Here is a 25,917-nt window from a genome sequence, read left to right on the forward strand (position 1 = left end):
CAGTTATGGAATAGTGCTGTTGGAATATGGGCTGCTCTGCCAAAATCACTGCTTGCATACATGGAGGTCCAACGTCTTCTGTGTAGGAGAAATACAGGCACAGAGCTGGACTGATGCATTTGTTTTTGCTTGGCTTTAGAGAGATGTTTAGAGCAAGCATTTATTCTAGGCAGTAATTGAAACTGAAGCTTCTCAGGCCGTGTCTCTGTGATCTTGATATTCTAGTATGGCCTTTAGTCTATGCAAGTCTCCTAACGTGTAAGATGCTTCCTGTGAGAATCGGGACTTCTCACTTGAAAAAGGGTCATTTAAGTGCTCCTTTATGACAGCTAGGTCTCCAGAACTGGGTTTCTTCCCTCCCCAGTTAGTTGTGCAGGTAGTAGTTGTCACCAGTCCTGATGTTAGTCTTCTGTACAAACTGACATTAGCTGCTGTTGGGCTTGAATCAGAACAAATCCTACTCAAAGAATGACAGATGTTCTTTGCCTCTCTTTTGCATCACATATCCTCACCAAACACGACCATTTTCATGTAAAACTTCTCATTCTTTCCTTTTCTCTACCCCACCCTCCAATTTATTTTCTCTGCTTGCATTTAGCCAAAACACAGCACATGTCTCTTTGATTATGCAATTTTTTATCATACTCCCACCTAAGAGCCGTTGTGCTGCTCACTGTTGTCCTGGTTTCAGCTGAGATAGAGTTAACTGTCTTCCTAGTAGCTGGTACAGTGCTCTGTTTTGAGTTCAGTATGTGAAGAATGTTGATAACACTGATGTTTTCAGTTGTTGCTCAGTAGTGTTTAGACTATAGTCAAGGATTTTTCAGCTTCTCATGCCCAGCCAGGGCACCTGACCCAAACTGGCCAACAGTGTATTCCATACCATGTGACGTCCCATCTAGTTTAGGAACTGGGAAGGGGGGGGTGGGGAATCGCCACTCGGGGACTGGCTGGGTGTCGGTCGGCGGGTGGTGAGCAATTGCCCTGCGCATAATTTGTATATTCCAATCCTTTTATCATTACCGCTGTCATTTTATTAGTGTTATCATTATCATTATTAGTTTCTTCTTTTCTGTTCTATTAAATCGTTCTTATCTCAACCCAGGAGTTTTACTTCTTTTCCCGATTTTCTCCCCCATCCCACTGGATGGGGGGGGAGTGAGTGAGCGGCTGCGTGGTGCTTAGTTGCTGGCTGGGGTTAAACCACGACAACTGTAAACATACGTTATAAGATATAGTCCCCATGCCCCCAAAATTGTGGTCTAAAAAAGATGTGGCTGGGAGACTCAGGGCAAGGCAACAGGTTACATTCATGTTCGTGGCGAAGCTGGAATGACATCAGAGGTTTCCTCATCTTAATCTTTTGACCTCAGCGTGCATCTCCAGCTGCAAGATTTATCAAAAAGTTCAAGCATCAGCTGTGCCCTCAGAATATCACCTGGTTTTGCTTTGCTGAAATTTCTGTCCAGCTCTTGGACCTGCAGAGTTTAAATGAAGTTTGAAATTGGTTTACCCAACACTACAGGTAACTCATGCATGGCTTATTTTCCTGATGGGGTTAAGGAGGATCTCTGATTTAAGATGGAATTTTGCTCATGGTTAAACATCAGGATTTAACCTATGTGACTATATTGCAGATTTCTATGATAGAGTCATTGAAATCACAGCTCCTCAGTCTTCTTTCATGGAAGGTTTTGAGAAAAAACAAACGCAAACATGAGTTAACATATTCTGTCTAAGACCTGGCCAATTTCCCAGTGCCATTTTCTGATAGTGAAAGACTGTTTCCGTAAGAAGTTACAGGACTGAAAGACTCATCAGATACTGTCAGAGTTCTGTGTCTTGCCTGGGGCAGACCTTTAACACAAAAATCCAAGCAGTACCATACAACAAAGACGATCACGGAAGCGCTGGTTGGGTATATTAGAGCATGCTTGGGATTCTTCCTTCTTCCAGCACCGATGTTCGAAGTAAGCAAGATGGCTCTGGGCACAGCAAAGCAAAATATTATTTGCTACTAAGGAAAGCAGTTCACAGCAATCTGAAATGGGAAGGTGGAGAGATCTGGTCAGTGTGAGGAGCCTGACGAACGGGCCTTCCTGCTCAGACCGGGGAGTCTGGAGCCCTCTCCTACTCCAGGGGCCTGGGGCCGGGCCGAGCCGAGCCGAGGCGAGCCGTGCGAGGGCCGGCGGAGCCCGGCGCCGCGGGTGCAGTTGCGGGCAGCGCCCTCGAGGTGGAACCTTCTCACCGAGGCAGCGGCGGGCGCTCCCGGGCGGGCGGTGCGGCCCCGCCGGGGCTGCGCTCCCGCGGCCGTGCGGGGCCGGCGCGGGCGCTCCCAGCCGGCGGCGCGGGGCCCCGGGGGGCCCGGAGCGGAGCGCCCCGGAGCATCCCCGTGCAAGCGGGGGATGGCCCTGGGGCGGGGAGCGCCTTTGAGGAGAGGCGCAAACTTCCAGATCGTTCCAGCCAAGTGTCCCTTTCCCTCCGGGGTGGCCCTGGCCCCGCGCTGCCGAAACCTCCCTGTTGCCTGGGGGAAAACGGGAACTCCTCCGCCCGGCACCCGAGCCGAAGCCGGGGATGGGACAAAAAGCGTGGGGAAACCTCCCCTGTGTCATCGGTCCGATGAGGGAGGACACGGCTCCGCCGCCCGCGGACGGCGGGGTGGGGATGAAGGTCCCGCAGGCCGGGGGAGGCCGCATTAACCAGCCCCGGCCCCCGCCGGTGTCCCCCTCCTCGCCCCCCCTCCTTGCTCCCGCTCCGCCACGGCGACCGCCCCAGCCCTCGTTGGTTTCCCCCGCTCAGAAATCCCGCGGCAAACATTCGTCCGGCACCGCGCCCCGGGCGGAGCCGGGAGTGCCGGGGGAGGGCGGTGCCGGCCGCGGGCTGCCCCACCGGCGGATCCGGCGCCCCGGCGCGGCGAGGCGGGCGGGCCCGGAGCCGCGGCCCGCGGCCGTCCGGGGATCCACATGGAGCCGGGAGCGCCGGGGAGCGCCGGGGAGCGCCGCCGCCTTCAGCACCAAGAACAGCTACAAGTGCGGCCGCGCCCTGCCCGCCCTGCCCGCCCGGCCCTGCCCGCCCCGCCGGAGCCGCGGTGAGCGCGGGCAGCGCCGTGCCGCTCCCGCCGGCGCCCGGGAGCACCGAGCCGCGGGGTTCCTGGCGGGGACCGGCTCCGGCGGGGAGGGGGGACGGGCCGGGGGGCGGGGGCTGGGGGGCGTTTTCTTACTTGGCTGTGAAGGGCACGGCCGGGCCGGTGCGTGGGCCCGCCGCTGCAATTGAGCGGCGAGGCGGCAGAGGGTGGAGAGCGTCACGGGGGCCGAGCCACGGGTCCCAAAAAGTTGTTGTTCGGTTTTTTTTTGTGGTTTTTTTTTTTTTTTTTAGGCGAGGGGAGGAGGAATAAGGAAGGAGGCAGCGGAGCGGGTTCGGCTTGGCTAATCGCGAGTGTTATGCAGCACTACTGAAATCGCTCTCCTGGCTACCTGTCCCAGGCTGAGCTCCTGCATATTAAACTGACGCTACTGGGGGAAGCTATTTGAGACGAGGGTTGTACAGAAATTACCTCATGCTATTCCCGATCGGCGCCGAGTATTAATTCCAGTGACCTCTACAGTAATATGGATATGCAACTCTTTTCGATCAAGGTATTTGTGTATGTGTGTGTCGCCTTTAGTTCTTATTTTAAGGAGAGAAGAGTCCACAAATAATGCAAGTTTTGCCTCGGTTAACGTTTTTGGGCTGGGCAATCCTCTCTGCCTGCTTCGTGGCGCCGGGGGCTTTTGTTTTTTTTTTTTTACTTTAATTATTTATCATTCCTATTGTCGATATCCTCCCCCGATCAGCTCTAACAAAAGAGATCCCGGGCACGGTGCCGTCTCAGCAGCGAGCAAAAAGGGAGGATACCGGTGCTCCCGAAGAGTGAGCTTGCCTCCTTAACTGGGTCCTCTCCCACCCCCGAGGGGAAGGGGACACAGGGAACCCCCTGTTCACCTTTCGCTGGCCGGGAGGGAAGCGGGGGCTCCCGCCGCTGCGGGGGGACGGGGCCAGCCCTGCCCGCCGCCGCCGCCAACTTCTCGCTCGGCTCCGGGGCCGGGGCTGGGGCCGGGGTCGGGCGAGCTGCCGGCCGCCCGCCGGTACCGCACCGCTTGCCGGGCGGGCTCCGCTCCCTCGGCTCCGCGGGGGAGAACCCCGTGTCCCTGGGGTGGGAAAGGGGACGGGGGATCCCCGCCGGGCTCCGGGGGCTTCCTCCCCCGAGGAAGAGAGCGAGAGGCCGTGCCGGCCCGCGGCGAGGGGTCAGCTGTCCGCGGCGCGGAGCAGCATCCCCCAGCGCTGGCGTGTGTTTGTTGCGGGAATCCGAAGTGTTGGCAGGTGAACGTGTAACACGGTTTAAAAAAAAAACCCCACCACAAAACCCAACACAACGCGAGTAATGAAAATCGATCAGTGACCCAAAGTGCATGCAAATCCGGCGTTGGCATTTTGGAGTTCGCAAGCTTCTGACCTCTGGGACCGGGGATTCATTACAGGAGACTTAGGTTTTCATTGAGGGGGAACAGAAGCGCATTAAAGCTGACCAGTTGATGCAAGGAGAGGAAGGAATCACCGGCGGCTGTAAATAAAAGGCGACGCTCGTGCTTGCAGCGCGGAGGTGCGGTTGCTGCCGGCCGGGGATCAGGGCTCGGAGGGGACGGCCGGAGCCTCGGCTCCAGCCGCGGGATCCGCATGTGCCCGCCGCCCGCCGCGCACGGACCGCCTCGGCTGCAAGGCCGCGGAGTGAGGCGGTTTAAACCCGTCCTACGGCCGCTAACTGGAAGGAGCGAGGCCCCGGGGAGAGCCGCGCCGAGGCTGTGCCGGAATCCCTCAACGACAGGCGCCAGCTGGGGTACGGATGAGCTTGGGAGAGGGGGAAAAAAAAAAAAAATAGCTCGGCTAAGTAAAGTGGAGAACAATAGGGGGCTCCCTTGAAGGGAGAAACACCGCGGTGATGGGCGATGGTCGTGGAGTTGCGCGGGGAGAGGCGGCTCGCCCAGCCCCGGGGGCGCTCCCCGGGCCCCAGCGCCGGGCGGGGCCGGCCGGGGCCGGCCGGGCTGCGCTAGCCCTTCCTCGGGCCGAGAAAGGGGCCGGCACGCATTAGGAGCCGAAAGGCAGCCGGGGAAGCACAGAGGAGCCGCACGGGAAGCCGGTGCGTGGCCGGCTGTGTGCTCCCGGAGGGGGGGGGGGGGCAGAGCGCGGTGCGCGGAGCGCTGCGCGGGGTGCGGTGCTGCGCGGGGTGCGGTGCTGCGCGGGGTGCGGCGCGCAGCGCGGGGTGGGATGCGCGGGGTGCGGGGCGGGGCGCGGTGCTGCGCGGGGTGAGACTGGCGGGATGCGCGGGTGCGGCGCGCGGGGTGCGGCGCGGAGCGCTGCGCGGAACGCAGCGGCGTGCGATGCGCGGGATGCGGTGCGGGGCTCGCCGCCATCTGGGCGCCCGGGGGAGGCGGCCGCTCGCCGGGGCCGGTCGCGGACACGGGGGGGGGGTTTCCCGCAGGATGGCCCGGGACGATTTCGGCGGGCGGCTGCGTTTCTCGGGGCAGAGCCCCTCTCGCGGAGCACTGGGCTGCGCTACCAGCGCCTGCTCCGAACCCAGCGGTGGCCGCTGGGGAGCGGGAGTCTGGTGGGGAAGAGGGTGAAATGAAAACAAAAACAAGAGGGGAAGGTCTCCTAGGCTGCCCGGGAAAATCTCCTGGATCATCACTTGCCAGACCAGAGGTGAAACCCACTCTAAAGTGTTAATATTGATGGGGCTTATTCAGCTGAGAGACCAAGCAAGGGCAGAGGAAAATATTTGACGCTGTTTTCTTTTTAAAAATTGTGAGCTCCTATTAGTCTCACCCTGGCAGAAGGACCTGTGCTGGTTTTTAGCAGGGTAGCTTGTTTGGAAAATGGATATTTGCAGGGTAGAAAGTGAAGGCAGGTGCTCTGGGGTATTTGAAAAGAGGTGGATCAGACTGAGTAGAGACATTTCTCTCATGGTGCGCTAGGAAGAAATAGTTCCCGTAAACGAGATGCTGAGGGTGATTTGCCTTGAAGTCCTGATTATTGTGTAAAGGTTACTGCTGTGGCAGGGGCACAGCAAATCATTACAGAAGAGCTGAGGTAGATAAGACTACTTACATCAGTGAAGAATCCTCCCGCAAGTTAGGAGTTGCGATGTCAAGGCCAAAGGTTTTCCAAATTCCCTTGTGTTGTCAGCAAAACCCATTAATCTTCCATATGTGTCAGGTTACTGTATGCAGGTGGCAACTCTTTACCTGCTCTGTGCAGAAATTCAACTATTTGTTCATCACTGAATGCTGTGCAGGAGAAAGAGGCAACTTTTATGAACACTAAAATGAATGTTAGCAAGATAATTCTTATTTGATAGTTCAGAAGTAACATATCAGTAGTAAAAAGTCAAGATAATCTCATTTTTGCAATTTTTTTTCTCCTCAGAACTTCATAATGGAAGATGTTACTTTGTTTTCATTCAATAAAACCAGATCGGTTTTGCATTGACTAGACAATCTGACATTTTGTGAAAGTAGAAATGGGTTTTCACCCTAAAACTCCTCCTTTTCTACTTCACCGAATATTGGTTTTATTTTATTTTAGTGCAGTTCCAACTGTGCTTCAAATGCAATGAGAAATGAATTTTTTTGGCCTCAAACAAAATTTTAAATACTTTTTCTCAGATGTTTTTTCCTGGCTGGCAACGTCAGTTAAAAAATGTTCCATGAAGTTCAGTGAACATGTTTTCCTGCTTATGCTGCAGAGAGTACTCTTTGCTCCTGTGACTGTCTGTAATTGTGAGATTTTCTAGAACAGTATTTCCAGGTGAACGTATTGGATCTTTCTATATGGTTTCAGCCACGATATCAGTGCCAGCTGAAGATGGCCCTTTCAGGAACCTTGTTATCAAAATAAAGACATTGCGTATATCTATTTCAGTATTTATTGGTCACTCTCAGCTCATTATTTAGACCTTTTCATTAACATAAAGAACTCCCGTAATGAGCCCATCTCTCAGTGCAATGAGTCTGTGGTTGGAATAGTGACCAGTCCAGGCACATGCTGATGCACTGATTCTGGGAACATGGTACCAAAGTACCCAACCCTGAGTACCAAATATCTGATAAAGCTGAATGATTTTATGAAGGAAGTAATTTCAGAACCAGACACTACATGCAGAAGCTTCCATGTCCCCTGTCTTGCAGTACTCCGCCTCCTTAGGTTTAAAAATAAATATATATTCTAGCAGAACAAGTGGAGGTTTGTGCTGAAATACTGACTTTAAAAATAGCAGTATGTTCTGATAATGCCAGATATTTTTAATGAATTAAACCCAAGAGAAGCATGTATTCCAAGGTGACTGGAAGAGAGGCCTTGTGGTGCACTTACTCTTGGACTGTGCTGGGGAAATGTGTGAATTTCTTCTCTGAAGTCATGTTTCTAGTGAACACCAATGACTACAGTGGCGAACCTGGTAAATCGAGAATATATTTGCATTAATTCAAACTTTTATGGTCAATTGGAAAAGGACAGCATTTTACTTTGAAAGAAATCTGCACATGAGGAAAGTTCATTCAGGCTTTATAGCCCAGAGGCCCATGCTTTTTCACTAAAAGTCATTGATAAAAATGGAATTCATTTAGATCAGATGCTTTCTGCTTAGCTACACAGGCTTACAACATTCTGTAAAAGTTAATATTAATCAATATATGAAAAGCAGTGTGGCATGAATAAATTAGGCAGTGCAATAGAAGCTTTTATTTCTTAGGTAACAAAAAAGACTAAAAGGTCTTAAATTTTTAAAAAGAACATTGTAAAATTTTATTTCTGTTTTATAGACAAGCTGTGGACACTTGCAGCAAAGAAACATACTTTTTCAGGAAAACATGCAATCTGAGACAGAGCAATTAATGCTTATGTAGACTATAATGTTGAAAAATGTTTATTACCAATTCATTTGACTTTTAGTCAGTTCCAGATAAGGTATTGGGCTGAGGATATTGGCTCCCTGTGGCTTCTCCATTGTTGTTGGTATTTGGGTTGCAATAGTTGAATTCATCACTATTTGTTTGTACAAAGACTGACAGTTGCTTTAATTTCTGGGTGTTCTTTGGCTGTAAGGAATTGACGTGAGGCTGAGAAAGAGAAAAAGCAACGTTTCTTTCCTTCATGAATATTTTCACTTTTTCAGTGGTGTTTACTTGTTCTCCGTACAGTGTTAAATAAGGGTAGTCTTATCTTTTATTCCCTCAGAGAAAAATTGCTCCCTGCATGGGTTGTACATACATGCATAGACTAATGAGTTGGTTATTCATTGTGGAACCAGAAAGGAAATTGCCTCCGTGTCTATTTTAGGTGTAGCTACAACTTTTACTGTTCACTATTTTGAACTCTTAACTGCATTTTTCTAATGAGGCAATCAAGATAACAGACAGTTGTGGCTAGTTCAATTGCTCATACGATCTTTTCTTTACAGCGTGGGCCATATAAGAAACATACCGTGGGGCTGGATCAACTCACACAGTGACGTTAGTCAAGTTCTTCCATTTGTGACTGAGTCTGAGTTCGGCTCATGGGGTTGAAGCCTAGGCAGCTTTGTAAGCTATGTGCCCAAAAGAAGCCAAAGGAGAACGATGGGATTATCACATAAAACAGCACAGACTTTGTTTCATTTAGATTCAACGCTGAGCCAAATTCAAGCAAAACTAAATGTTAAGAGACACTGAAAGTCCTGTGTGCTGCTGTTTCCAACTGCAGTGATTTTATTCACACCCATTAAACATGTTTCATTTTCAAGCTGTTGCTCTGTTACCAAATCACAGTGAGATACCTTTACATTCAATAGAAGACTTTCCCTTATGGATCTTTTTCTCAGGCCTTCAAATAGCCACTATTTAAAAACTCTTCTTCAGCTTTTGTGAGCTTAGTATTATCATTTGGGGAAAAACATGTAACAAAATAAATGTAGGAAGAGGATGATCAATTTAAAGCATTGTCAAACCACATTTTGAGTTTTGTTACCACATAATCTAAAAATCTTGTGGAGAATAATTCAAAATGTCATTGAAAAAACAGTATAGTTGTCTATAACTGTCTTCTAGTTTTGTTTATAACTGTCTTCTAATTTGATCATATTTTTGGTAGGAACCAGTCAGATCACTAGGGACAAAGTACACACATATGTACAGATAAGCCTGTTGCTTGGATTTTCTGTATAGGCAGTGAGGTAGGCACTTGTTCAGTGTGACCAATTTCATAATAAATAAAACTTTTTTAAAGAAAAGGGTTGGGTGAGTTGCACCCTAGGATGTCCACTGCTCCTGAAACAGATGCCTTGAGAGACTGGCTCAGATGCAGTTGCCCACAGTGTGCCTATCTAGTATCAGGTAAAATTAATTCTCTCACTCTTCTCCTCAGAGGCCTAAAAATTTATTCAGGCACGCGTAATTTTGTTAAATATTGAAATAAATAAATGCCACTGACTTGAGAATTAAAGTGGGGGCAATTTGGAGTTATGTATAACAGTCAGGTTGTTTCAGGTTTGTGTGGTGGGTTTTTGGTGGCGGGGGAGAGGCGGCAGGGCGGGCTCCTGTGAGAAGCTGCCAGAAGCTTCTTCCCCGGCTGGGAGTGGGCCCCGCCTCTGGGCCAGGCCGAGCCCGCCAGCGACGGCGGGAACACCTGAACAGAGGGAAGAGGGGGAACCTGCCGCAGAGAGGGGGTCGGGATGGGAGAGGAACCCCTCTGCGGACACCAGGTCAGGGAGGAAGGGGAGGAGGAGGCTGATGCCCCCGCAGCCCGCCGTGAGGCAAGATGGCAGGCTGAGGGGAGGAGGAGGCTGATGCCCCCGCAGCCCGCCGTGAGGCAAGATGGCAGGCTGAGGGGAGGAGGAGGCTGATGCCCCCGCAGCCCGCCGTGAGGCAAGATGGCAGGCTGAGGGGAGGAGGAGGCTGATGCCCCCGCAGCCCGCCGTGAGGCAAGATGGCAGGCTGTCCCCCCCCGGCCCACGGAGGGGAGCGGGGGAGCCGGTGCCCGCCTGCAGCCCTCGGGAAGAACTCCCCTTGGAGAAGTGGGTGGAGGACTGTCTCCCGCGGGAGGGACCCCCCGGTGGAGCAGGGGCCGGGTGAGGAGTCCTCCCCCCGAGGAGGAAGGAGCGGCAGAGACAAGGGGTGAGGAACCGACCCCAGCCCCCAGCCCCTGTTCCCCTGCGCCGCCGCCGCCGCCGCCGGGGGGAGGAGGAGGGAGAGAGAACCGGGAGTGGGGCTGAGGCGGGGAGGAGGGAGGGGAAGGTCTTCTAAGGTTTGGGGTTGCTTCCTAATGTCCTTGTTTTGATTTGGTTGGTAACAAATGAAATTGAGTTTGTTTCTTCCCCAACTTGAGCCTGTCTTTTGCCCGTGACCATAAGTGGTGAGTGGTCCCTCACAGTCCTTGTCTCGACCCACGAGCGTTTCTTTGTATTTTCTCCTCCTCATCCCACCACGGCCGGGGGGGCTGGACTTAAACTATGACACAGGTGTTTAGATATGTAGGCTGAAATCCTCATCTCCTTAAAATCAGTGGGACTTCTCCAGATGTCAGCGGGGGCACAACATTGTTCCTATTTAGTGTGACCCAAATGCAAGCAGAGAATAGAGACCTTGTTAATGTAGGACTTCAGCTCAAGTAAAATGTCGGAAGGCGAATACTGGATGTTCAGCTGGTTTCCTAACAGAATACTTTGTGCTCTTTTTGCTTAAGAAATCAGCTACCTTTTCATAAAAGTAATTTAATGTTAGAAATTATCTGGAAGGTGTTTTAGATATATAGTAAGCCCAGAAAAAAGTGAATTCCACTGGAAAAATAATCAGTTTAATATCCCGATGAATTGAATGTGCTTGTACTGCAGTGGCTGAAAAGCGTACTTAAATTCAGGAGCCCTGATTACTCCATTGTCATAAATGGAACCTCTCCACAAGTGTGAGTGTAAGCAGTTATTGCACTTCTGTAGGCTGGAACAGAATGATGCAGCAAAACAGAAAATACAATGTGCTATGGATCAAATCTGTTTCTGGATGTCATGCAATGCGAAGGTAAATACGAATTGCTGGTTGGAATCTGAACACCAAGCTACGTTTAGTTCCCCTTATTTGGCTTTTGCTCTGCTGGTATCATCAATTTCCTGGCTTGTAGTACAGTGCAGCCAGGTGTTCAAATTCACTGAAGGCCAGGAATTACTCCCTAACGGAATATTGAAAGTAAAACCTAGGCGATGTAACTCATATTCAAAAGTAAATACGCTGTGTGACAGGTATAAAACTGCTGAACTAAATGGTATTTCTCACTGGTTTTTTTTCTTTTTTTCTTTTTTTTTTTTTCCCAGAAGTACCTCAGCTGCAGGGCAAAATACAAGGACATAAGCTCCTGACCTCCTCTTAGCATCAGGATCAGACATACTACCCTACACCATCAATTAAGAGCAAACCTCTCAGAAAAGCTGATCAACCCATGACATCAGTGGACATCTTTCGTAAAACACGCTTTATGTACTTCTGCTGAGATCCTTTTTCTACCTACTGCATGGTTCTGTATTACTTACTGGGCACTGATGGTAGCCTCCAGAAAGTGCAGCTTCAAATGGTCAACCTCATCCTTTAGCAAGAAGAAAATCTGGATACTGGATAGCAACAACGTCTTCAGAGAAAATGGTATACGAAGGAAAACGTTTAGTTTCCTGCCATTGTTTCTTCCTGTTAACAGCCAAATTCTACTGGATACTCACCCTGATGCAAAGAACTCATGGCCAGGAATATGCCCACTCCATCCGACTGGATGGGGACATCATCTTGGGAGGACTGTTCCCCGTCCACGCAAAAGGGGATAGAGGGGTGCCTTGTGGGGAGCTCAAGAAGGAGAAAGGGATCCACAGACTAGAGGCAATGCTGTATGCAATTGATCAGATTAATAAAGACCCTGATCTTCTTGCCAATATCACCTTAGGTGTCCGGATCCTTGATACGTGTTCCAGGGACACTTATGCATTGGAGCAGTCCTTAACATTTGTGCAAGCGTTGATAGAAAAAGATGGTTCAGACGTGAAGTGTGCTAATGGTGACCCACCTATTTTCACTAAGCCAGACAAGATATCAGGTGTGATAGGTGCTGCAGCAAGTTCTGTGTCCATTATGGTCGCAAATATTTTAAGACTTTTTAAGGTAAGGAACATTTTCTATCTTTCTTTTAAATTTCAAGCACAATGAAGTAAGTGAGGTGATTGTGTTATCTTCAAAAAAGAAAGGACTTTGACAGATTCAGAAATCTGAAATGACTGGCTTGCCCTTTCAAAGCAAAGGAAAAAAAAAAGAGCAATGATTGCAGACCCTAATTTAAGGTGCCAAATGCCCCTTTTGAAGTTCTGAGCAACCAAAGCACATTTTAATTCTTTAGGGTTTTTTATCCTTATTTTTTTACTACTCACATTTGCTCCATATTGAGTGTTTATGCTCATCAAGACTAGGTTGAGATTGATTTCTCAGATTTCCAGGAGAATGAAATATAAGGTTTAAACACAAATCCATTTGTAGGAGGACCAGATAATTTCCCTAAATAGGAAGATATGCCAGTAATAATGTAGTGCTATTGATGTGCATGTCCAGCCAAATGAAGTGTACTGAAATATTTTTGATTTCCTTGAAATCTTAACCTCCTCCATATTTTTTACAAGGTGATATTTTTTTCCAGACTTTATCACTTTGTGAGAGATTACTTTTGGACAACAGTTCTACTGGCATTTCCTTCCATGTACTTTATTAAGCTTTGGCATTATAAATAATGAAAAAGTAAACCTGCCACTTTTAAACTTGCTAAGTTAGATGGGAAGATGAACACATTCTAATCAATCAACTTAGCTGGAACAGATCAGGCAGCAGACATTTAATTTTTAATCCTGTGCAATGGCAAACAGATGATGGTAAGTTGAGCACTTTTTTCTACACACAGAACGACTGTAACTTTTGTCTGAATCTATTATTGTCCTACCACCCACTGTTATTCAGACTCGTTCCTTCTGTTCAGAAATCTTGCCTTACATCCTTCATCTTGCCTTACAACTTCACAACCACCAAAGACCACTTAAAGACCATTTCTTTGACTGTAGTGGAAGAGATTCTGGTAATGTTAAATACTGCTGTTACATATTTTGAAAACTGTTGCATTTGTTTTCTAATTGTTATAACTGAGAGATTGATTAGAAGTAAGGAAAGATTGGCTTTTTTTTTTGCAAAGGTTTGTCAAATTGGCAAAGAGTGTTTCAGCCATTTAAATGGAGATTTTTGTCCTTCCCTCTAGTTCTCCCACGAAGGGCATAATGATGGATTTATAGTTCAGTGGAGGAGCAGTGTGTCTGCTGGGTTGTGGTCAGGTGTTCATTACAATCTCAAAACTGATCCCTAGCTGCACTTACTGCACAGGTTTGAGAGTAGTGGACTTGTTCCATCCATATGTTTTGCTTGTGAAAATCAAGTACACAAAGCTGAGCTAAGACTTAAAAATGTTCTATATGGAGAGCACCTCTGGAGCCGTGCCTGGTGTGGGAGACCTGTCTTTCCTGGGAGCAATCATACATGCTGTGGGAGGTGTCCATTTTTAATTTCACATCCTTTTTTGAAGCTGTGTTACCCTATTAAATAATGCATAGTTCTGAAGTAATGATAGATGGAACGGTCACTTTAGTACCCATCATAATGCAGGGCCATGTAGACTATGACTTACACACAGTTTTGAGTTGAATACAGTGCCGTAGAGTGATTTAAGAAACTAAGCCTTGTAAGACATGCATTAACTGTGAATTAAGAGCAGCAAGAAGGAAAGAGGCCTATGAATTGTCTAAGATAGTGGCAATTTGTCTTCTGAAACCATGACAGCTACCTCCTGATTTCCATTATGCAATAAGATTGCAAATAACGTTCTACTGCAGTCTTAATCAATAGAGGGTCATGTGATATCCCCTCTGGGGAAAGATCTTATTTACCCATTTAATTGATGTAACACAGCTGCTGGCAAAAGGAGGAGACATCTCTTTTAGTTTTAATTATAGATCCTGCACAAATATTCTTAATAATGTAAAAAATGACAAATTATACCCTTTAATATCTGATGTTAGACCTGCATCTGAAGTCTGTTTTTACACCTTCCTCTCAGAAGTAGATCTGTTATCTCTGCATGAGTAAAAGCTTCTGGATAAGGCCCTCAGTTAGAAGCACTATAGAAACCATTCACAATGGTTAGAGGCAAGAGGCTTAGGAAATAAAGACATTTGCCAGAAATGCAGAAGTATAATCCAGTTTGGGTTGTATTCAGACCAAAGACATGGGCTGAAATTCTCAGCTGCTGCATAGCCACAGCTTTGCAGCTGAGGACTAGGACCTTGGTCCATGCTCACGAAGGCTCCAGGTATGACATCGTGCTTACTGTACCTTGGTATATGTCAAGGCTGGGCAATCAGCTGGTGTAAATGCCTGTACTTTCACTGAAGTCAGTGATCACTGTCATGCAAATGCTAGTTTCCATTATATCCAGGATGAGTGTGATTCATCCATATTTCTGTCTAACAGTTCAATTCAGCAAGTTGAACCTGTAATTTGAAGTTCAGTATTGCTTTAATATCTGCTCTGAAGTTCCTAAATGTTGGGACTACACATTTTTTGAGAACATTGTTATCCAGTGAAATTTTAATCTGTGATGAAATTGTGAGAAATATATTATGTCACTCAATGTGAATACACAAACAAAGATAGCCTGAGAAATACTATGCACAGCAGCTTGGATTTTTATGCTGCTATTTTTCTTGCAATTTTTTTTCTTTCTGTTATTGATTTTACAACATAAAACATACAGGTCAATAGTCCTATCTGATGATCTGGTGGATAGCATAAACTGATTGATAGTCATGGTATCCTTTTATCTAAGTGTTTTCATGAGAAGAGGGGAGGAAGGGCACCACAGAAAGTGACCTTGATCTATAGCCTTTCTCCTGGTCAAATGGCTCACCTTGAATTCTTCTCTGTCCTTTCTCCTTTTGTGAATTTCCAGGTGCACCACCACTTAACAGGTGATTTTCTGTAGGTCTTAGCCTTGCAGGTCCACAACATTAATGTCCAAATTTGGACAGGCTTAATTTCACCTGTTGATGGTTTTAGACCTTTCAGAGGCACTTTACAAACAAGAAACAATTGTTCAGGGAATCAGCTGTTTGAAAGTGGACCTGTTGTTCCTTGATTATTGTGAGGAGACTGCTTTTTTTGCATTATATTACTCTGGTGCTTGATGCAAAAAGATTGTGTGAAAACAGTTGCTTATTAAGCTTTCAGAACTTGGAGGTGGTCTTGCTGCACATAGATGGAAGAAGGAGAGGACCTTCAGAGACCAGCACAGAAGGACTGTGCTACTTAGTAACACAGTAGCTTCCCACTTAAACAGTTCTTTGTGCATCTCGGGACAGATTGTCCCCACTTGAAGTTGCTGGCTCATCATTTTAAGTTGTTTTTATCAGAGAACATCAGGAGTGGGCTGCTTCACAAGGGAAATGGAGATGGGAGCCGAGAGGACATTAAGGCAAGAAGGGCAGTTGTCTCCTAGCTTCACCTGAATGAGAAGAACAAAACAAGTCCGTCTGTGTAACCAGGTTCAGCCAACAGCCCAGTGATGGCCAGACAAGTCCATAGTAGTGAGACAGGTCCAAGGTCAGCAATGCAAGGTTGGGGTCAGCAAGGCAAGGTCATGGTCAGCAAGGTACAAGGTCAGCAGCATATCTCAAGCAGGAGCTAAGGGCAAGGGCCAGAGCAAAGAAGGTGGACAGAGGTCCTGATGAGGCTTCTTATTGCTCTTCCTTACAACTTAGCTGTTTTCCTGGGCTGATCCAGGGTGATGCATCTGCGCCATATTGGAGACGACCTTGCACACGTGGAGCCAAATCCATGGCTGGGGAAGGGAGGGTGTTGCAGAGCCTGTTGGTGCATTCAGGGCCTTGACAGTTTTTTAGCATTTGCCATGGCAGTGACTGTAGGAATAGGACAGACAGGCATGAGCCAGCCTCTTTTCTTTCTTCTGATGCACCAGGAGATGCTCATTCCTCTGGCTAATGGAAAGTGGCATTGTTCGTGGTTTGTTGTTGTGGTTTTTTTTTTTTTTTTTTTTTTTTTTGTTTGTGGTGTTTTTTTTTTTTTTTTACTCTGGAAATCCTGCTGCCAAGCTGGTTTCTGTTTGGCTGGTAGGATCTATTGAGGCGCTGGCTGTCTCAGTTGGCCATCTCTCACTAGCACAAAGGCAACCTTCCTCTTGACTTGATCAGTGAAAATCTTACTCTTATACCCTTCCTTGGCTTTGTCTCACTGAAATTTTGGCTTCCTGTAGGGTGCTCAGGCATGGCCAGGTGGTATCCTTTAGGTGCTTTGTGTGACGCTCATAAGCATCTGGGCTGTTCCCAGTCCCTCAAAACTTGGCCTGGAGGAAACAAAAGACTCTGTAACTTGGCTCACTTCATGTATTATGTTGCCTGTATTCAAAGCTTCTACTTGTTTAATGTCTGAATAACTCATGTCAGTGGTTAAAATCTGCTGGAAAGAGAGGCATTTGTTTATGCTAGTGCCCTCCCATCTAAAAACCTCACGCTATTTCTGAACTCCTTGGTATGCTCCATCTGTCACCTTCACACATCTTCTAGCCAATGTCACACTAGAACAGCCTAGGGATGATGGTTTGCATGCGAATTGAGACGGGTGGAGTGTATGCTTGGTGCATTGTGATCTTAAGCTTTTATGTATATATTTATCTCCATGTGTATAAAGCCAAAATATTAATCAACAGTTTTATTCCTTGCCTGGCCTTGCCTTTTGCCTTGCCTGGCCTTCTGTTTTCTCCTCTTTTCCCAAGACTAAATGACTTATTTCTTCTTTTTGGTCAAATTCCCTTCTTGTTGCACCACTTTAATCCACTTTAATAGCTGCTGTCTAGAGGGACTAATATTCACTTCATGCACATTTGCCTTATACATTTCATATACATTTACCTCTTCAGAAGTATAAGTACAAACGGGCTACATTATGCAGTAACTCTTTCAACTTTGTGAAACCTTCCAAAATGCAAGGGACACTTTCTTTCAGTAAATTTAGAAGTGAATATATTAGTCCCCTCAGCATTTTGTTTATTTGCTTTGATTTTTTTTCCTTGCCTCATTTTGGGTTTTAGCATATATTTTTGGCTGGTAGCCTTGCACAGCTACCAGGGCTGTACCTGGATGATGCTTTTTTTTTTTTAGGCTTGGTTGCAGGTCTTTTTATGTTTGGCTGCCATTCAGCACTTTTGCTGCCTTGTGTTCCAGACCTGCACAAAACAGCAGACAGACCTCCCAGAAACGAGGGAATTACCATTGTACAGAGGCTAACCTCACTGAACTTAATAAATACAGGGCTATGTATTTAATTGTGGCAATAGAGTGCATCTCATGATGGAAGGGAATATGATGTAAATAAAATGTAATAACATTGTACCACGATTTCAGAGAGCACATACATACTTTCGTGAGGCAACCTGAACCATACACAGATCCCGATCCTGACTCTCTATCTACGGAATTTTTTGCACCTCATAAGCGTGACTGACTTCAGAAGCTCTAGGGGGGTGCAGGAGTCAGTCTGTTCCATGTCTGACTGCAAAGCCTTTCCATAATGGAAAATCTTTAGCATATACTTCATAAGAAGTGAAGAACAGGCTTAAGAATTTTACCCAACATATTTGCATTAATTAAAAAAAAAAGTGCTGCACTGATTAAAATATATCAATTTTCTGTTCACTGTGTAACGCTACATTTGTCAATAACATTTTCTGCTGCATGGCATTTGAAATCTGAAATAGGATGATTTTTTTTTTTTTGGGTGGTTAAAACATATGTGGGAAATCTTGTGTGAAGTGTGAAGAAAAATTGTTGTTAGCAGGGAGAAGACGACTGAAACATTTTGAAATCAGCTCTTAAGATGAACAGATTTGTTTTAGTTTTGTTCTAGATAATATTTTCACTTTCTGAATCATTTTTAATTATAAAAGGAACCCGTTGCCAATACATCCCATTTAATTTTACAGTGTTTTTTGTAGCTTATTACAAGCACATATCTGCTTAGTGCCTGAGCATCTTGTCTTGTTATTGGCTGGAAAATACCATTATAATCATTCCATTTCTTGTGTTTTTTTTTTCATAATTCAGCTTCTTTTACATAGAAACAACATTTGTATCTCTTTATATTTCCATGATAGTAGATACCCGATTATGCAAAACCCCCTTTTAATTCAACCATGATTCTTCTGTCACTACCATGGCCAGGTCAACACAAAGATAAAATTATAGGTACAACAGATACTTTGCAAGTATCAATAATGAAACAGTTGGGAAATTTTTTAGTTGCAGCCAGAGGAAATAATAGGTTTTCAGACTCTGTGAAAACTGCTAGGACTGATCAGCATCAAATTTTATTTGTGCTAAGCTGCTTGAGGCAGGGGAGTACAAAAGCAACTTGATGCATTCATTTCGTATTTTACAGTATATTAGTTCTTTAAATATTCCTCTGAAGATTTAATATTTTTAGTTTTCTCCAATTCCTGGATGGAGCTATAACTCGTGGTTAGAGCAGAGGGGCAGTCTGTTTCTCTGTATTTTTTCCATGTTTGTCATTGGTTTGCTACAAAGCTTGAGACGCATCTCTTGACCTTTTTGTTCTTCTCTTCTGTCATTTTGATTTGCTTGTATTTAACCATTTCACAGGAACAGTTGGAAGCTTCTTTAATGTTTGTTAAATGGTTTGAGATGTCTCCCCTGTTTTTGTAGGCACGCTGAAGCTTGAGGTTTTTTTTGTCATTCCGTAACCGCAGTATGTGAGCATCTTGCAAAGAGAGTGTAGCTATTAAACACCAGTGGTCTGATTGTCTTTCCACTTTCCCGAGGGCAGTTGGGACTATGTATATATATATACACATCTTTCCCTCACATGAAGGAAACTGCATATGTGGAGAGAATTATTTTGCCCTTTCATGGCTGAACTTTTGCTGAGTCTCTACCACTGTACTAGGGTTGTTTGTATGTGACAGATGGCCCTGAGTTACTTGTTGAGTAGTGCCTATATTAATATAGATATCAGTCATAATTTCATGACTGAGAAGACCGAAAAGCTGAGAGGAATCTAGGAGTTCAACAAGAGCTCACATACGCACAGAAGCACGAACTGTGCAGTGGGCTTTTTTAAAGATCTTGTGTTAGTAGGAGGCACTTTTTACGTCTCTGCTAGTAAACAAAATGTATCTGGCATAGTTCTCTGGCATCAAGGCCAGCTGACTCTGACAATCCACATCCATGTCATAAACTCCTTTATTCCCCCAAATCATGGGGCTGCATGCAAATTGCTGGCAGGGAATGATTCCTGACCCATGCTGACTCCTGAAGCCTGTCTGGAAATTGGGAGACTTGGCTGGCACAGGTCACGGCTGAGTTATGGACTGTCCTGACAGTCTAGCGGTGGAGTCAGCTGAGCTGTTGCTGAGGGATGCGCTCTGAAATGATGTGATTTACCAGCATAGACATTGCTGCTGATTTCTCAGGACAGAGCTCCTCTGCTCCTATGTCACGCTGAAGGGAAGCCAAGACACTGCAAGGATCATTGGTGCTGTTTCAGTGTTTTAGTACAGCAATGTTAGTTTTATTAGCCATGATGAGAACTAAATTAAGACTTTTTTTTTCGCTGGTGGATAATTGTTTCAGTACAGTGACAGCTGTGCAATATGAATAGTCCTGCTTTCTGACTGTCATCAGAAACCAGGCACTATTGTGTGTTACAGCCAATTGGTAGATTTTGTCGGTTTGTGTATTTCCATCCTCATTATTTTCCCTAAAGCACATTGTGCTTTTAGGATTAAACTGGTTTAGAGTGCTTAAATGTATATCCTTGTGTTTGCTAGCATTTATCAGCGAAAAATAGTCATCCAAACAAAAGTCTTACTGAAGGACACTAATTCCACATGAATGAACTAAATAGCCAAGAGCAAAATCCTCCTCTGGGCTGGGATTTCCATATGCTCCCAGATCAGAGAAGCAAGATATTATGTCCCCTATCCTTCTGACAGGACAATTAAGCATTTAAGTGAGGCCTTAAATTAGGAGGCTGTTTGCCCTTGGCTGCCTGTGTCCTCAATAGAGAGAGTAAAATGCTTTCAGGGGGGACTGGATCAGGTCTATGGGTGTTGATGCATCTTTCACGTTTACAGAAAGATGATGGGTTGATCCATGCTTGCACTCTACCAGACAGAACCTCTTCTCACTGGAAGGCTTTGGAAGCCTTGCATGGAAGTCATAGGTGGCTCTGTACATGTTTATGAGAAGATTTTAAACACCTGCAAGGGTGGTGCCAGTTTCTTAATTCCTTCCTCACTTTCCTGTGGGAGGAATCCTATCCATCTCCTTTTCTCTTCCATTTCACCCCTGCTCTATTTCCCTCTCTTGTTGTGTTAAAAAAGCTACTGTTTGATCACTGTTCCCATTATTTTTCAAGTGAATATTTCATTCCATAGTCTCCAAACAATTTTTTTTTCCAGACATGTTGAATAAGCAAGGCTCTGAGTGGGTCTCAGTTTCCGTGGCTCGTGAGGATGAGTCTGTCAGCAGGAGGAAGAGCTGCAGTTTGGGCAATTTAAGAGTGAGACCTGTCTAGGGGGATAACAGGAAATAATCTCTCAATAAGCATTTCCCTTGAGCCCTAAAGGGACAAAGGTTTCTCCTTTTTACCTCACTGTAGGATTTCTTGTCTGGCACTTCAGATAGATACTTCGCTCTAACTCTTCTCTGAAATAAATTATTTCTGATAGTAATGGTGAGATATGCCATGGTATTGCAAGAACTCTCTTCCTATTGTGTTTCTTTTATAGCTTGAGACTGTGCAACAGGAGCAAAAGTGATTTCATATTTTCAGTTTTGGCTTATGTTCTTTTGTAGAAGGTGCCTCCAGCATTTAGTTGCATAGTAGCAGTATTTGTAGAGGCAGAATCAGGATCTTTATTCCTTCTTCACTAGTACAGTTACGCACATGGCTCTTCTATAAACTTAAAAGTAGCAAAAGGATGATAGCCCATTTTAGGTATCATTCTACAAAAAGCTCCTAACAACTTGATTAGCTTTTTACTTTGATAGTGGCTCTGTCATGTTTAAAATACCATTACAATCTTCTTCCAGGCTGGGTAAAATTTTGTCAAGCAACACCATTGCATTATGGTAGCACTCATCCCCCGTGGTGATGCCATGGTATGCTGTATGAACGCAGGTGAAGTCACAGGAGGTCTCAAGACTTGACTGTTCGGATGATATGTGAAAGGATTATTAAGTGAAGTGGAACATGGTCTGAAATGTTGAAATGCACTGCTGTAGAAGACAATACGTACTGGCTAGTAATAGAAAGGAGAGAATATGTAATGGATGCATGTGTGCTTTTGTACATGTATGTTTGCTATGTTATTATATTACCATAAATTCATTGGCTGTGGACTACATAGTCCAAGCAGCCTTTCAAGAGAGTGCTGTGGGAGAAGAGAATTTATCTTGATAACCCAAGACAAGGAACTCATTTATCATTAGGAGCAGCATAAAAAATCTGGTGATTCAGACTATGCTCATTGCTATGGTGTTTGGGACCAAACAAAAACATGTCCCACAGAAACAGACAGACAGGCTCTCAGGGCTGGTATCACACACTGAATTGAAAGTGTGAAGGCCTGGGAATCCCAAGACTGCAGAAGGCTTGCTGCAGGGGCACGGCTTGTTCTAGGAGTCAGATATCTGGCTTCTGCTGAGTTCAGGAGCAGCAGACAAGTAGCGTAAATGACTACAATCTTCTGTAGCCAGCTGGATAAGACCTGCTTGTTGAATTCTGCTTACTCAAAAGGCAAGCAGAGTCTAATTTTTGTGTCACTTTTAGTCTTGTTTAAATGAGGAAGAATCCCTGAGAGAGCAATGAATTCCAGGGAAGCCACTGAATTATACTACTATAAAACTGGATTTATCCAGAGGCAAATAGTGTCCTATGTCCATGCAATACTGCATCCTGTTGGTATTACTGTCAGTAGGCTTTCTTTTCCAGTATGGGAGTTCAACAGGTGTGTAGCAAAAGTGGATGTGGGTCCTCAATTATTGTTTCATGGCATTTTCAGATATGATCATGGTGATGCTCTTTTGGTCTCAATCTGCAAAGAGATATGGATATGTTTAACTGGAAGAGTGATGGTTTGTTTCTATGGGACAGTACTGATCTTGGGGAAGCTGGCAATCTGATCTCCACGGGCATGCCTCTGCAGAGTGGCTTTTATAATACGGACTAACTACAGACATAACACCCCAAATTCTACAGATAAAGGGGAGTTAGTAGAGCATGGCCATATATAGCTAGGATACTGTTTCAGGTGGGAAAATAGAGGTTGCCAAGAAGTACGCTGTCGTATGTTGTCTAAAGGTTAATCCAGTTGTGTAGGATAGGAAAAATGCCAAATTTCCTATTTCCAAGCTTTCTGAAAACTAGATTGGATGGAAGTATAAAAATATGCATTTTTATATCAGCAGGAAAATGATCTAGGTAAAGTAGCCAGTGTTTTTCACTCCTAACTTTGATGGTTCTGTCTGCGATCCTTTGCATAACAAAGCACAGGATTTAAAAGTTACCAGCTGCTATATTTACTTTCCAAAGTGTGAAGAAAACACGTATTGTCCTGAGGATTAAAGGGCTGATTCTCTTTGTGCTCCCTTCAGGCAGAATTGAAGTGTTTGTAATGAAAGTAAAAGCTCTTAGAAAGCATGAAACATGAGAGAAAAATAATGTGTTTCTGTCTTCTTTGTTGGACAGGATTTGATGATGCCCTTTGAAAGTTTAAGTGTAAACATCTATCTTATTAACCAGCATTTCTTTTTTTGTGCATGTTACAAACAATTCCACTTGCAAAACCTAAATGCAGTGAGAGCTGTTTTTTCAGCCCACTGGGAACTCTTTTGCCAAATATCTTCTGAACAGCAAAAACTCATCATCTGTGAGCTAGTTCACATCTCCAGTACCAACTGAACAGCATTTTGGAAACTGGATATGTAAAGTATTTGAGACAAGATGTACTGCAGAGAAAGAATAATATCTCTAGGGCTAGTCTTGGGGACTGGAATATGAATGGAGGGTAGCAGAGCTGTATAAGGGAGCGTGAAAAGCTTGCAATTGGAACAGTTGCTGCAAGTGCCCTGTGACTCAAGGTATGATTTCCTGCCGTTCCTGCCAAGTTTCAAAGCTTGTGTTTTTCTTTTTTTCTCTCCTTATTGCTATTTTTAGGCTGAATAGCAAAGGACTTGTGCTTCAGGAATGAAGATTCACCATTCAAGTTGTACTTATTTTATTGCATCTTTGTGTACGCATCAAATAATGTTTGATTCTGGCATGCAGGAGAAAATGAGAGTAAAGATGTAAAAAGCAATGAAAACGCGGAGTATTTTTGGGATGGGTCACATAATCACTCGGCTCAATGGCAAGCTGCAAAGCTTTGTCTGAGTGTGACAGACTGCCCTTGCTGTGTGGTAGTGCCCGCTGAAGCCTTACATCCTTCGTCTTGCTTCACCACAGATTTTCTCTGTGACCTTGGGCAAGTCACGCAGAAGTGAATCCTCAGCCTGAGGGCTGATGCCCGTGGAGCTGGGTGACCAGCAGCTCCAGAGGACTGAAGTCCAGGGTCCTCTGCCCCTACTTCCCTGGTTATAGCACTTCTGTGCCTGAAGGGATTTGTGAATATAAAGGCTCCTCGATAATCAGATATAAGAGTGAGGGGTGGGGGCATATAAGTACCTCAGATAGCTAGTTCTTAATGAGGGATTCCTTGTATCTTCTTACATAGTTCCCTCCCCTGGGTTTTGCTATGAAAGGGGATTATCCAACTCACTGTATGATTTAAATATGCAAGTCATCAGTCTCCAGAGCAAGTGGTGAAGCCTGCCCGACCTCCAATCAGAGGCTGTACATCCCCCTTAGGAAACCATGACAGTCAAAGAAAGAGAGCCACAGAGTCAGGAAAAAATATCTGGATTATTAGCCAGGAAAATTAAAATTGTTAAAACTCATCTCGGCAATCTATATTAGAGTGATTGGGAAAAATGAATGTCTGCCATTATTATGACAAAGCACAAAATTAAGTAGTGTAGGGTAAAAGAAAATTAAGACAGGTGTGTGCAGATGTATATTCTACTTAGCTGAGTGGATTTTTTTTGTTCTTAAATGCTTGAGAAGAGTGACAGTCAAATCAGTTTTGTAAAAGACTTGCTGACTGACTGACTATTATTCCACTTTGTTTCTTGGTGTCTCAGGAACCTTTTTTTCCTGCGTTTCATTCTTCATACTGATTTCATTAAAAATTTGTTTGCTTATCTCTAGCTTGAGTAAAAATCCCTATGAATAGTGCAACTTCTGGCAGCTGTGTGGCAAATAACTGTCTCATCTATTTACCAGGAGTAGATCAGGAGCTAAGAGGGCCTTCCACACCTTTTAGAAAAGGTGATTCCTAATTTTAAATTTTCTCCTTTTCAGTTGTTTTTAATATACCCGAAGCATGAATGCAATATTGTGAGCAAGGCTGTGCAAATAATTAGTCAGTTTGACAGCTGAACTGAAAATAAACATTCATTTTAATCTGAACGAAAATGGTCATGCTGAATTGGGATTTGAGGCTTCTTTATTTGGTTGGGGTTTTTTTGTTTTGTTTTATTTTGTTGAGGAAAGCTCTGCAAAATGTTTTGGTTTGTGTTAAATGCTAACTTCTATTCCACATGAAACAGAATATTTCTATTTTGGAAATTTCACAATTTTTTAAAAAAGTGATAAGTTTGAAATGCCAGTCTCGGGTACCATTCATTAAGTGGTGGTGACCCTCTTCTTATCACAGCATCTTTACTCATGACTTACACAAGGCTCTCAGGCAAATTCTTCCTTGTGGATTCAGAGCAGGGAGTCAAATATAGTTCAGGAGATGGGACAGCTCAACTCCAGTCCCCACAACAACAGACAAAACTGCTTTATAGTAAAATTAAGAGTTCTCTTCACAGAGGATGAAAGCTTTGCAGAAGTGTACTCCTTCACTGGGACGCCAGGGCACACTGTGTAACTGAGCGATCCTGAACTTCTACCCTGTGACTTTTCTTTCTGCCAGAACGGGTCTTATCCCACCAGTCTTGTGTGTGCAGGATTTTCCCTGGGGAGCTCTAATCTCAGAACTCTTTGTCAAAACTGGCCTGTAATTGTGCATCTGCTTCTTTGAAAACTCCTTCCCACTCTTCTCCCTCTGAACAGCTGTACGCAAGTTAATGCTGCTGTTGCCAGATGCTGTCTATTCACTGCTGATAAGCTTTCACAATGGGAACGTTTTATTTCATCTATGCTAGAATTCATTAAAAATTCATTAGAGCAATGATTTGAACTTACCTACCCCTGTTTCTTGCTAAATACTGGACTACCCAGTGAACTACTCTCAGGCGGGTCCAATGGAAGCTTAATTGTTTATGAAAACGTGAACAGATTCAGCAGGAGACACTTTTATGACCAAAACCCCTATAACTCAATGGTTAGTTGTTCCCAGCTGAGTACTCTAACCTCCAGGCTGTTAAGTATAATACAGGCAGCTACTACAGCCTCATTTTTTCTTTTTGGAACATATGCATTGAGAGGATAAATTACAAAAAAATGACAGATAAGTGGTGACAGAGACCAGAACCAATGGAAAGCCTTTAAAGAAGTCCTGCTGAATGCCATGGGGAGACCTAACAGTTAAGCACATTTGAATACTGAAACATGCGTTTAGATGCTTTAGCCATGGATTTCCAAGCCTTTT

The 25,917-nt window shown here is 45.0% G+C and overlaps 1 protein-coding gene across 5 annotated transcripts in view; it reads left to right on the forward strand.

The window, feature by feature from the left end:
* The first annotated feature begins 2,816 nt into the window (after positions 1 to 2,816).
* Positions 2,817 to 25,917, forward strand: part of GRM8 (glutamate metabotropic receptor 8) — a 358,114-nt gene continuing 335,013 nt past the window's right edge. The window contains exons 1-3 of one of the 5 annotated variants that reach the window (XM_069801987.1): positions 2,817 to 3,088; positions 3,376 to 3,635; positions 11,372 to 12,203. In XM_069801987.1, coding sequence (XP_069658088.1) covers positions 11,694 to 12,203 — 510 coding nt within the window. In that variant the 5' untranslated portion in view covers positions 2,817 to 3,088; positions 3,376 to 3,635; positions 11,372 to 11,693. Of the gene's footprint in view, positions 3,089 to 3,375; positions 3,636 to 4,115; positions 4,874 to 4,904; positions 5,174 to 11,371; positions 12,204 to 25,917 lie in introns of those variants that run through there. The other 4 variants (XM_069801982.1, XM_069801985.1, XM_069801984.1 and 1 more) reach the window with 4 other exon arrangements.

This window comes from Haliaeetus albicilla, chromosome 14 (genome assembly GCF_947461875.1).
Source record: "Haliaeetus albicilla chromosome 14, bHalAlb1.1, whole genome shotgun sequence".
Taxonomy (NCBI): domain Eukaryota; kingdom Metazoa; phylum Chordata; class Aves; order Accipitriformes; family Accipitridae; genus Haliaeetus; species Haliaeetus albicilla.